Source organism: Hyaena hyaena, unplaced genomic scaffold, assembly GCF_003009895.1.
Source record: "Hyaena hyaena isolate Hyena2069 unplaced genomic scaffold, ASM300989v1 scaffold_26, whole genome shotgun sequence".
Taxonomy (NCBI): Eukaryota; Metazoa; Chordata; class Mammalia; order Carnivora; family Hyaenidae; genus Hyaena; species Hyaena hyaena.
In genome coordinates this window covers 1,431,530-1,445,197 of record NW_024080658.1, presented here as the reverse complement: position 1 = coordinate 1,445,197, position 13,668 = coordinate 1,431,530, and the positions used below count along the sequence as shown (strand labels likewise).

Below are 13,668 nucleotides of genomic sequence, written 5' to 3'. Positions count from 1 at the left end.
TATAAATTGTGTTGTTAGAATCTCCTTTGTCTGCATTTCTTTATCTTTCAATTAGTGATATAGATGTTTACAATATTCTACTTTAATTTCCATCTGTCAAATGTTGTTTGTAATTCTGCATTGTATATCCTGAGTTTGTGTTATAGTGTGCAAAAAATTGAGAACTTGCTGTATCCACATTTCTCGCTTGAATTATTTTCCTGGTATATATTTTCTCCAGAACCATTTTCTCCAGTTTCAGCCTTTCCACATGTCTTTATGTTTAAGATGTGTTCTCTTTAAATAGCATATGACTGGATTTTGTTTTTCATTTGGTTTTGTAATCTTTCTTTTTAGAGTTTAGTCTATTATATTGTTTGTGATCATTAACCTCTGTGGGTAAATATTCCTATATCCATCTATCACCGCAATTTTTGCTTTCTATTTGTTCCACATGATATATGTGTGGATTTCTTGGGTTGTTGAGGTTTTAACTACTTTTTGGTTTTTTGTTGTTATACTCCACTAATTTGGAAATTATACTCTCTACAGCTTTTTTTTCAGTAGTTAACGAAGAGATTTTAACAAATGTATTTAACTTAACTAATTCAAAAATGAATCAGTATTTCTACCCTTATTTCAATCAACACAATATTCTTGGAATTTTTTTCTCTTAGATCATCCTTTTTATAATTTATGTGCTGTTGCTTTCTGGTATTTTAGTACTTTTTTAACATCACAAATTAGACATTTTATTATTATTTATTATAAATTAATATGTGGTAAGACTTGCTACATATTTGGTATTTCTTTCCTTACAGTATCTTCTGGTATCATTTTTATTTCTCCTGGAATACACCCCTTGGATATTCCTTTAATGAGAGACTACTGGTAGTCAATTTTCATTTTTTTGTTCATCTTAAAATGTTTTTATTTCCCATATTATCAAAAGATAGTTTTGCTGGTCATTTCAGAGATTGTTCATTGCACCCCCCATATTCATTGCCATGGCTTCTTTTTCATAGTGGAATTCCCTGAGTTTTAGCAAAGCACATGGCCATTCAGCTAGCGACTTAATTTCTTAGCATCTGTACAAGTAGGTGTGACCTTATGACTAAGTGCTGGCTAGTGAAAGAAAAGATGTATGCAATCACCCTAGACTTTGTTCTTAAATGAAAACGAAGGGCCCTCCTCATCCATGCTTACCCTTCTCAACAGACTACTCTGGGAACTTGTGGTAGTGAGTTCACTTTGATAAGCAGTGTCCTGGAACATAGCAGACATAGCAGACCAAACAATGGAAGCAACGAAGCTTGTACGTTGTCTTACATGGTAAAGTTACTCTGCTATACTGAACCATTATCAGCTCGGATGTTAATATAAGAGAATAATAAGCCTCCTGTCTTGCTTAGAAATTTTAATATTGAACTCAATTAAAGCAGTCAGACAACTTTCCAAATTAATAAACGGGGAAGATCTTGGTTTCAAGATCCCTTTGTCTTTAGTGATCTGAAGTTTCACCACAGTATGTTTGGGGTGGCGTTTTCATGTTATTATTCTGCCATTTTGGAAAATTTATGACTTCATGGTTTGAATACCAGTGTTTCTCATTAAATTTAGAGTTTTCTTAGTCATTATCTCTTTGAAGATTGCCTCTCTCCTGTCATCTCTATTAGGTTTTTCTGAAACTCAATTAGAAGTGCATTGTAACTTCTCACTTTACTCTCATGTCTCTTAACCTTTTTAAAATTTCTTTCTCCTGTGTTTCCAGGCTTCATTCTGTGTAGTTTCTTTAAATTTAGCTTCTGGTGTATTCTGTGTTTAGCTATGTTTAATATGCTATTTCACCTATCCATTGTATTTCTGATCTTGATGATTATATTTAGCACATCTAGAAGTTCTGTTTGGTTCCTCTTCAAAACTTCTGGGTATTTCTTGTTTGTTTGTTTGTTTGTTTCAGGAGTAGAATTTAGTGATTCACCTTACATATAACACCCGGTGCTCATCACAAGTGCCCCCCTTAATACTCATCACTCATTTAGCCCCTCCCCCACCCACCTCCCTCCATTAGTTGTCAGTTTTTTCTTTATTGTTAACAGTCTCTTATAGTTTGCTTCCCTCTATCTTCCCCCCCACCATCCCATATGGTCATCTGTTTTGTTTCCTAAATTCCACATTTGAGTGACGGCATATGGTATTTGTCTTTTTCTGGCTCACTTATTTCACTTAGTATAATACACTCTAATTCTATCTGCATTGTTACAAACACAAGATTTCAGTTTTTGATGGCTGAGTAATATTCCATTGTATATACATACCATATCTTTATCCATTCATCAGTTGATGGGCACTTGGGCTCTTTTTATAGTTTGAGTATTGTTATAATGCTGCTATAAACATTGTGACGCATGTACCCCTTTGAATCTGTATTTTTGTATCCTTTGAGTAAATAACTAGTAGTGCAATTGCTGGGTCATAGAGTAGTTCTATTTTTAACCTTTTGGGGAACTTCCATACTATTTTCCAAAATGACTGCACCAGTTTGCATTCCCACTAACAGTGTAAGAGGGTTCCCCTTTCTCCACATCCCTGTCAACATCTGATGTTTTCTGAGTTGTTAATTTTAGCCTTTCTGATAGGTGTGAGGTGGTGTATTATAGTGGTTTCGATTTGTATTTCCCTGATGTTGAGTGATATTGAGCATCTTTTCACGTGTCTTATAGCCATCTGTATGTCTTCTTTGGAAAAATGTCTCTTGTCTTCTGCAAACCTTCTGGGCATTTCTATAGTATTTCTTCTTTTGTAACACATCAAAACTATTTTTTTTCTTTCAATATTTTAAATACAGTTTATTTTTTAAATCTGATCATCTCAATATCTGTATTGTATGTGGTTCTGATTCTGCCATTTTTCCCCCCTGCTGATGTTATTCATGCTCTCTTTTTTCCACGTGTATTTTGTGACTTTGGGAGGGGGTGTTGTATACTGGAGTTTTGTTTGATCCTGACAGGTGATGTGAATTCTGGTCTCCAGATTGTATGAGAATCAGCTTCTGGGTAATATTCTTTAGTGGAGATGTTTCTTCCTCCTCCCATAGCTAAAATGGAAACAACATCTTGGTCATCCACCTGCTAGTTTTTTGACTTTTTTTCCTAGCTGATTCATAGCGCATCCTTTCAAGTTCCTCGGCTTTTATAAAGAACATTTCGTTTTCTTTTTAATTTTTTTTTTGTTTCATTTCTGAGAGAGAGAGAGAGAGAGAGAGAGAGAGACAGCATGAGCAGGGGAGGGTCAGAAAGAGAGAGAAACACACATAATCTGAAACAGGCTCCAGGCTTTGAGCTAGCTGTCAGCACAGAGCCCGATGTGGGGCTGGAACCCACCAACCGTGAGATCATTACCTGAGCTGAAGTCAGACGCTTAACTGACAGCCACCCAGACGCCCCAGAACATTTCATCTTCCACCCTGCCCACAACTATCATAGGCCCGGGTTCACATTTCCTTGCTTTGTGTGAGCTATAAAATACAAACTTTGCAGCAGACCTGAACCATTTGCCGCATCCTCCCCCAAGGCGATCTCTGTGCGCATGCCTGCTTCTCTCTTTTTTTTTTTTTTGCTTCTTCATTCCTGGTACTTATGCATTCTTAATTATAATAATGTTTACTTTATTTTAAGCAGCATTAATAAGCTTCTTTAGCTGGAGGGTTTTCAAGTTTTTTCATCTGTAGTACTGCTGGAACAAGTTATTAAATATTTACATATGACTTAAGAGTCAAATTTTGAAATGAGAAGAAAGCAGTAGAGAAGAGAAAGAGAAGATTGATCTCTGATTTGGAGAGAACGATGTAAATTAGGAGAAAAGCTATTGAAATGCTTGAATATTTAAAGTATAATAAACTATACTTTTACAGTTTGTAATATAGTTTAGAATATAAACTATGCAAGAGATAATATCCTAAACAATATGCAATAAATCCAATCTAATGATTTAACGTAGTTGTGATTATTTTCTCATTCAACGATTTACACAATGGTATTTTGTGGCAGGAAAGCTAAGAGCTATGGAAGCCATGGGTGAAAGAACCACATTTCCTTTGCCTAGACTCACCTGTTTTATTAAAAGGATAGAAGTCAGCATCCAAAAAAATATGTTGAATTCTTATGTGCTCAGTGATAAAAGTTGAGGATAAGGTGCAAAATAAGTTAGACATATAAAAAATGTTCTAGGCTTTTTAGACATGGTGCCTTTGGCGTGAATATCTGTGAGTCACACTGGAACCAGTCCGGCAGTTAAAAACCAATCACTGAAAATGTACAAACAAGGAAAGTTGTGCCAGGATGGTATATTAATGGGAGTGCACTGGGCTTGCTACAAGCAACATACAGTATGACTGACCCAGTGGTGTAAACCATTGGGACATTTAGACATTTATTGTTTTCACAAAAGATTTAGTGGTGGATGATCCCAAGGCAAATGTGGCTGCTCAGATTCATCAAGGATCTAAGCTTGTCCCAGCTCCCTTCATCAAATTGGCCTCTTCATCAAATTGGCCCAGTGTTTAACATGCCCATTCCTGGTTGCAGAGAGGGGCTGGACAAGCAAATCTGTCTTCTTTAGCCCTTATAGTAGGGGAAATAAAATGGAGAAGGAAGTCAGGAAAGATTCTTTAGCCAATCAACAGTCTGCCACTCTGGGGAAAAAGATTTGCATCTCATAACAGTGAAAGGTGTAGTATCCAAATACATGAAGAATTTCTGCCCGATAAAAAGAAAAAGACACACAGCCCATTAGAGTATATATAATAGGTAAAGAATATGTATAGGGAGTCACAGTGAAATAAAATGCAAATGGGCAAATGTTATGAAAAGATGTTCTGTGATAGTAATTTTTTTATTTAAATATTTTTATTATTTCTAGGAGAGAGAAAGACAGCGTGAGAAGGGGAGGGTCACAGAGAGAGGGAGACACAGACTCCGAAATAGGCTCCAGGCTCTGAGCTGGCAGTCAGCACAGAGCCCGACGCGGGGCTTGAACCCACGAACCGCGAGATTATGACCTAAGCGAAAGTCGGACGCTCAACCGACTAAGCCACCCCGGCGCCCCTCTGTGATAGTAATTTTGAGGGAAGTGAAAATTCAAATAAGAGTAAAATATGATTTTTACCTTAGTTGGGTAAAAATGTAAAGTTTGACAATATTAGGAGAGGAAAAATAATTTTCCCTCTACCCTTCTGGGTTCTTGGCTGAGATACCCCTGTTATAAAAAGACAGGTGAACAGGAGAAAAACAATCAAGAAAGAGTTTAATAACACGTTTGTTTCTTGCATCCATGGAAGATGCCCACAAAAGCTGAATAACTCCCCAGAGTGCCTGAAGCCATCACTTTCAATATCATCTTCAGCTAAAGACACAAAAAGGTATTGGGGGTGGAGAGTCCATTTGGGTGAGATTATTACCAGGAATTGCACAGCAAATGAGGGCAAGGCTGTTATGTAGACTCAAGTCTCTGCCTTCTTCATAAGTAAGTTTCTAGAGATTTAGAGGCATCCCTTTCTTACTGGTAAAAAGAGGGAAATGGAAATTTCCCTTGTAACTGTAAATATCTCTTATAAAGTTTTTACTAGGTTTTTGGTTTTCAGGGATTCCTCTGAGTCTGTAGTTTCTTAAGTAATCAGACTAAAATAATCCTTATGCCAAAGAGGCACTCTGTGAGGTACCAAATTCCACCCCCTTCAGTATCAAGTGGTGACTAAGGTTTAGAGAACCTGGAACTTACACTCTTGGTCGATGAATAAACTGGCACAGGTTTTTTGGGGACACAGTTTGACAATATAACTGCTGATCCTTCACATTTCATTTGTAATTCTACTTATTGATATCATAAATATTAACATAAATATTATCATAAATATTTAACATTCTTAAATATTGAAGTTTATATTTAAGGGATGTATAAGAGTGTTAATTATAGAACTGTTTAAACAGCAAAAAAAAAAAAATGTGCGAGAAAACCCTACATTTCCCATAAATAAGAATGGTTAAACAAACGATGATATAATCCAAGGTTTGGAAAACTATGCAACTCATTCAGAATGAACTAAATCATATGTTATGTCATAGAAAAAAATCTCCAAAATGTATGAAGTTAAAATAGGTAAGTGGAAGTAAAAGTAAAATATGAGAAATATGTAAACAGTGAGATATCACATGTAAATTCAAATATATCATATAATAGCACAAAAATACTATAGCAATATTTTCTATAGATACTTATACACATAAAACGCAATTTTATAATTGTATTTTAAAAGTCTGGAAGATAAACAATCTGGGGTTATTGGGGAGGGGAGTGAATTTAAATGGTTAAAGCAAGCTGGAAGAAACCTTAAAGGCCACTTGATCCATTCTTTCCTCATGTGATATAAGCATTCCACTGATGGTACCAAGATGCTTTTCGGTAGTCACATATGTAGCAGGAAATAAATCGGAATCACACACTGAGAAAGTTATTCCATTTTTAATGAGCTTTTAACCTTTCTGTTCAGGTGAAAGAGATATTCTGTATTCTCATTTATCTCCTTTTTTAACAAAGAGCAAGTCCATGGCTCACAGACTAAAATAGGACCAAAATCTAGCTAAATTTAATGACATTATTTATAGCACATTTTCAAGGTTAGTTTCTATTCTTCATTTTTCCCTTTACTTTAGTGCTATAATGTTTGCTGTTAAGGCCAGATTTAAGTGAAATAGTGTGTCAATTGAAAAATAGAGTATAAATGAACATATGAATTTATGCACATATATACAAAGAATATGTTCCCAAAGAATACATATACACATACTTACATATGTACATGTTCTGTATGTACATATATATCTCTTATAAAGAAAATGCTATTTAGCAATTGTGCAGATGATACATTAATAGAGCAAAAATATTAGGGAAAATGCAAATAACTAAAGTTTCAGTAACAATAATTAGCCTCTTATGGTGTAAATAAAATTAAATTGTTGCTATTTTTATAGTATATAATAATATATGGTATATATATTTTTTACAGTTTAATTGAGGAATCTCAAAGTTGTGGTATAAGACACATGCAATTTTAGATTGGCAGTATATTTTGTTGTTTGCATCCATTAATAGCAGTAGTCTTAAACACTAAAGTTCCAAATACTGTAAGTTTTTTTAATTTGAAAGGATTTGGCAATAGAAAGCTTTCTCAAACTATGAAATCATCCGCAGGAAGAGGTGAGACTGGCAGATTTCCAGTAAAGGATGAACATACACCATTACACAATACATTGGCCTTCATTCAAAATAAGAATTACATAATCCATATTATTGAGGAAAATGGATGAAATATGCTGCTTTAAGACTTATCTTTGCACTAATACTTTACATCTGTTTGCCAGGGTGGTCCAGGACTCCGAGGACCAAAGGGCCAACGAGGTGAACAGGGTCCAAAGGTAATGTTCTCTCTGTCTCTCTGCATTTCTGTCTCTCATAACTAGCAATGCTATAATTTTGGAGTCTAGTACCATTTACCCTTGTGATCCAAAACTCACTATATTTTTATGAAAGTTGTATCTAAGTCTTTTCCCTTATTCTTAAAGACTTCTTTATTTCATAAAAATATTTAATAATTTAGTGAAAGAAAGGTTTGTTTCTGGGTCAAAAATAGGATGTCAATGTTCTGAGTGGTTTAGTTCCCAAGGTAGTATTCCCTCGTGTGTATTCTGCTATTCCTTGACCTACAACAAAGTGAGGAGAAAACTGAATCACAACTGGGGAGCACTTCATCCCAGGTAATTTCTCAAGTTTTAGAGTCCTCCTCCCTCCCCACTATGTATAATCAAACACACAACTCTGTTTGATTTTCCTCACTGCCCAGGGCCACCAGTCGTGCTGGTTTGGGCATGTATGCACTGCATAAAGGCACCAGCTGAGAAGACCAAGCCACGCCAAGCCATGTCCAGGCACACGTTTTCCTACTTTGCACAAAGGCGCCCTAAGGGATGAGCAGGAGCCCAGCCAGTAATTGAATTCAGGCCTCACCATCTTCGATCTGGCTTTTGGCAAATCTTCTAACTGGTCTCCTGGCTCTACTGATTTTGATTTTCTGACTGATTCTTCACATCTGCCCCCAGATTTATTTTTTTAAAGTTCTGATGGGTCATGTCATACTTTTAAACTTGTAGTCATATGCTATTGCCTTGAGAATACAATTCACCTTCCTTGGCACAGCATTTAAGGCCCTCTATTATTTGACTCCCTGTCTGTTTTTCACCCTGTCTCCCCACATGACCTCCCCTCCACCTACCTTGCTTGACTCACTGACTTGCTTTGTGACTTACTAAATTTGCATCGTGTTTATTCATGGTGAAGAGAACATTGCAAAAATGTTTACTATAAAATTGGAAACAAATGAAGCAAGGTAAGAGATAATATGGAGGGAACAGAAGTAAATGCAAGAAGACTGAGGATAATCAGGCACCAGCCAACTCAAAACTGAGACCATGAGATAGCTCCTTTGGTTTGTTTAATTTGCTAAGATTGTGACACATATCTTAGGCATAGACTTGATGTTTCTTATGGTGCTATAAGGAAGGCCAATGAATTGAGGGTCTCTTCTCAGACAGCAATACAGTGGGTCTTCCCAGTTCCATCCCAGGGCAGTGCCCAGGAGCCCTGGAGTTTCTGGCTTCCTACTCCCATTGGGATCCCAGCACAATCCCATTGTCTTTCCAACATTCCCACTAGATGATGTTTCTGATCATGAAGACACATTAGGAGTCCAAAGATGTTTGATGATCCCAGCATTTACTCCTTACCTCTAATAATCCATTCCCACTGGACCTCTACTGATGTGGTTATTTGTATATAATGAATGATATTGAAGAATCACAGGTACAAATATGAAATGGTTTTAGGAAAAAGTCTTTGTTGGAGAAAGGATGCTCACATGTCCACCAGTGTGATAAACAGATAAAGTATACCTTCCACGTGGAAAGCCCCACTTTGTATTATTTTCCATTTTGTGGCTCCATATTTCAGTTGTAACAAAGAATAGAAAGAACTTAGAACCTCAAAGCAGCCATGCTGCTGATCTCTCCAAGTCCTCTTTGTCTTCTACTCTCTGGAATGAAATGAGGCCCCTACTTGCTGCCCTTTTGCTCCATTCTCCATTCCTCAATAATATTAAAATGATATATGATTAAATGATTCTAAGTATTAACTAATATTTGTCAATCACCAGCTTGTCTCTTCCATATTTTTTAAAATCTAGCTACCTCGGTCTGCCCTCCTCTTATACTATGTTTCTTGGAAGAATAGTTTTCATTCAATTTCTTCATCCTCACTTACAAAATAGGTCTCTTTTTTTTTGGTGCATAAATGTTCATTGGGGCGCCTGGGTGGCTTAGTCGGTTAAGCGTCCGACTTTCGCTTGGGTCATGATCTCGCGGTTCGTGGGTTCGAGCCCCGCGTCGGGCTCTGTGCTGACTGCCAGCTCAGAGCCTGGAGCCAGTTTCAGGGTCTGTGTCTCCCTCTCTCTCTGACCCTCCCGTGCTCACGCTGTCTCTCTCTCTTTCCTAGAAATAAATAAAAAATATAAAAAAAAAGTTCATAGTGCCTTTATTCACAATAGCAAAAAACTAGAAACAATTCAAATATTCATCTGCATATGAATGAACAATTTTCTATATTCATGCAATGGATACCACTCACAAATCAAAAGGAACATACTATGGAAACATGCAGTGAAATGTATGAACCTCAACAACACTCTGCCACACAGAAGAGGCAAGAACCAATGAAGTATACAGTGTATAATTTCATTTGTGTACAGCCAGAAGCATACTTAACCTGCACATGATTTCTGTTCCTATAAGAATCCTGTAAAATTGCTCCCATGAAGGCCACCAATTACCTCCTTGTTATCAGATCCACAGACTATGGTTTAATTCCTGTCTTACTTGAGATCTCTACAGCATGTGACATGGTTGGACACCTCTCTCTTTGAAATGTTCTCCCCCTTTGGCCTATCCTGCACTCTCAAGCCTCTCTTTCTCTCCCTTCTACCTGCTTTTCATCTCATAACCTCGCCCACGAACACACCTTCAACTACTCCAAAATCCATACCAGCTCAGACTACTGGACATGTCCCCATGGTTATTCCCATGCACCTAAAACTTAGACTGTACTCATTATTTATTCTCACTTCTGTGTTGCTTGTCTCAAGTAATGGATTCATCAATCTCCCATTTAATATGATACCCAGGTGTTGGAAGTCTAAACTTATACTAGTTTTCACTGGAGTCATAGAACCAGAGAGGGGAAAGAAGAAGAGGTGAAGGTTGTATTTCTGGATCTGAGATTACAGAGGTGGTATTGCTTTAACTAAACCACAAGGTCCAAACTAGAGAAATAAGAGTTGCTAATGGGAAGGAGTGCCTGATCTTGAGAAGAAAGAAAATCGAGTAATACTGCGTTGAGAGCAGGTCATTAATCAGACAATTGAGAGGCAGAGAGCAGACTTGGAATCGAGGTGAGGGAGAAAGGGGCTGGGTGCAAAGTCTTCAGTAATGCAGGCATGCCCCCGAGATGAATAGCAGACAGCGGTGGAGGTGGAGAGAATGTAGCTCAGCCAGATGGTATGAACCTGTACAGACCGGGAGGGTGGTCTTGAAGCCCTGCTTTCTTTTGAATTTGTTATGGAGTGTGGGGGGTCTAGTTACTCACATAGTTGGCACAGCCTTCTTATTTATGGAAGCAAACAATTAAAGTTGCAGCCTCCCCCTACCCCCCCTCCACCCCCATGTGTTTACTCTTTTGATTTTCTGATGACATCTTGCCTGGGAGGTGCACCCTTTGAGGCAGGTTGTCTTGCCATCCTATCAGGGTTCTGTGTTTAGGAAAATGTATTTATGGAAATAAATCATACACGCTCTAACCAGAAATATCTTTTGAGTCCTGAGAATCTAACTTACCTCTGGAATAACTTTCTTCTCTTGTGTTCCAGGGACCAGAGGGACCTCGGGGTGAAATAGGCCCTCCAGGACCTCAGGGCCCCCCTGGGCCCCAAGGACCAAGTGGTCTGTCCATTCAGGGGATGCCTGTGAGTTGTGTGTGGACATCTGGGTGGATTGTATTGTGATCACTTTTTCATGAGTCACAGATGAAGTTTTGTCTTCTGTGCCCTTTATAACAAGCCTCCGTCCCCTCTAAGCCCTAAAAATAAGAATTGGGAAATGAAAGTAGTTACTGGGAGTTCATTCATCAGCCAGTTTTTTGTTTGTTTGTTTTTGGTCCATTTTTGTTAAATGATGAGCATCTTTTACAAATAGATACCTCCACTCAGGGTAGGCATATCCATAAGCAATGTGTCTGTAGAAAAGAATCAGGGCTGTGGCATATACTTTTTCTTGTTGGATCAAGACTTTAACGGATGTAATAAAATCAAGAAAGTAACAAATGTTACACAAATTTAGGTTGTTCATTATGTCTTTGTAGTAATCATGGATACAGATTCATCATTTATTTATGACTTTTAATCTCAAAGGACATCAAAGTACAATGTACTTAGTTGGAGTTTTTGATTATAGACAGTGTACTTTATACAGCCATTTTGTAAAAGCTGTTCATATCACTGAAGCAAATTTAATGCGACTTCCTGGTTTTCGTTAATCTTGCTCCAGGATCTAGGTTTAAAGAATAAAACCAACTTCTATTAATTAAAATTAATATTTGAAGCAAACACGCCTTTTAAGCACATGTTGCACAATCTTTCCGGGCATATGATTATATCTCCCTAGCTGAGAAGTTTTCTATTCCAGGATTATTTTCACATGTTAGAAAGCATTAGCATGCCAGGTATGTAATTACTACTACTCCTCAGCCTTCGGTAAGGTCCTGCTGTGCACCAGATTCTGTCTTTGCTTCTCCATTTTTATATATTTCTAGCCACAACAAAACCAAAATTCTCTATAGATATGAACTTTAAAAATCTAAACTATAAGTGGCAATGAACTGTCCAATCTCTCCTCCATCTATTTACAGAATGGGCTTAGCCGTAGCACACTGTATATTCTGTGTTTGAACTGCTCTACTGTATAAACGTTCAGCTCCATAGAGATGCTTACATACGTGGGATAGCGGATGTGAGAAGTGAAACATACTGTATTTGGATGCTAACGTAAAAGCGAGTTACTGTTAAAAATGTTAGAATGATCTGTGGAGAAGAAGAAGAAACTAAGAACTTCCCCTATGTGAATTTAACCCTGTGTAATTTTGGATATTCAGGGAATGCCCGGTGCCAAAGGAGAAAAAGGAGAGACTGGCCTTCCTGGCCCACAGGTATTATTATTATTATTATTATTATTATTATTACTATTATTATTATTATCATCTGCTGAAAAAATGCTCTTAGCTCTAGAGCATTGCAGAGGGGGAAAATAAAGGCTGTAGCTTCTGAAGTCAACTTTGATTTTAGCAGTAAGTGGTTTCTGTATTAAAGACTGTTAGTCTGTATTCATTTACATTAGACCCCTCTAAGCATCATACTGATTCTCCTAAGGGCAAGCCCTGGCAGGGGACATTTCTTTCCTATATATAACTTCAGGATTCTTAGTTTGCCTTTATGCTATTAGATTTGTTTGGAGACCTTACTCTATTTCAGGGAAGCTAGGTGGAAAGGCAGTTGATTTTCAGTTTCTGTGACCCTGATGTTTTTTTGGTCCTTGCTCTACCTAGGGTATCCCAGGAGGCATTGGCTCACCAGGACGTGATGGCTCTCCAGGCCAGAGGGTAAGGACCTGCCCAAGGTTGTTAGCAGAGTAGATTCCTTACCAAGGAATTCTTTTCTATACAACAAAGTCAAACTAGGGGTTTTTTCCCCTTATTATGCCTTCTGTCTTTCTACATCCTATCTGTCCTGTGTCTACATCCCTTCACTGATATCTTCTCTGTCTATTAGTTTCATCAAAACCTGAGAACTTTCACCAAACATTCCCAAATGAGCAACACCTCTTTCTGAATGTTCCCGTAATAGCCATGATCATATAGTGGTTAGTACTCTGAGTTGTGAATGTTCCTGTAACCTGAATACAATTTGCACTGAATTGTGTGCATTGGGTTAGCAGATTTTCCAGTCCTTTCAAATTTTCAAGGCATAAACCTAAAGGAAACCAAAGATCACGTGGATTGAAATTCAAGTACTGTGATTATCAATAGTCAACAGTATTCTTTATTTACTTAATGATTGTCAATTATCTATTCTTTTAAACTTTTCACATGGACAGCAGCAAAAGAAATTTTAAGGATGGTCAGGAGAGGAATGAGTTAACATCTAGTGTTAGTTTAGCCAACATATTTTCACTGAGCCAGGTTTAATGTTCTTATCCTCAAAGAGTTTATAGTCCAGTGGGAGAAAATATCACCAAATAAGAAACTGTAATTTATGTAACGATAGGGATATTTGCAGAGCCTGATGAGAGTATTTACAAAGAATAGATAACTAAGCCAGACTTGGAGGGTTGGGGAAAGCTTCCTGAGGGAGGCACCATCGGGGCTGAGTCTCAAATAAGAGATAGAAATTAACCAGGTGAAGGGCGCCTGGGTGGCTCAGTTGGTTAAACATCCGACTTTGGCTCAGGTCATGATCTCGAGGTTCATGGGTTCAAGCCC

The 13,668-nt window shown here is 37.6% G+C and overlaps 1 protein-coding gene across 1 annotated transcript in view; it reads left to right on the top strand.

Annotated features, from left to right (window-relative positions):
* COL14A1 (collagen type XIV alpha 1 chain) overlaps nt 1-13,668 on the top strand; it is a 203,988-nt gene that overhangs the window by 140,217 nt on the left and 50,103 nt on the right. Inside the window, exons 36-39 of the mRNA XM_039227241.1 lie at nt 7,398-7,451; nt 11,006-11,101; nt 12,286-12,339; nt 12,736-12,789. Coding sequence (XP_039083172.1) covers nt 7,398-7,451; nt 11,006-11,101; nt 12,286-12,339; nt 12,736-12,789 — 258 coding nt within the window. The remainder of the gene's footprint in view (nt 1-7,397; nt 7,452-11,005; nt 11,102-12,285; nt 12,340-12,735; nt 12,790-13,668) is intronic.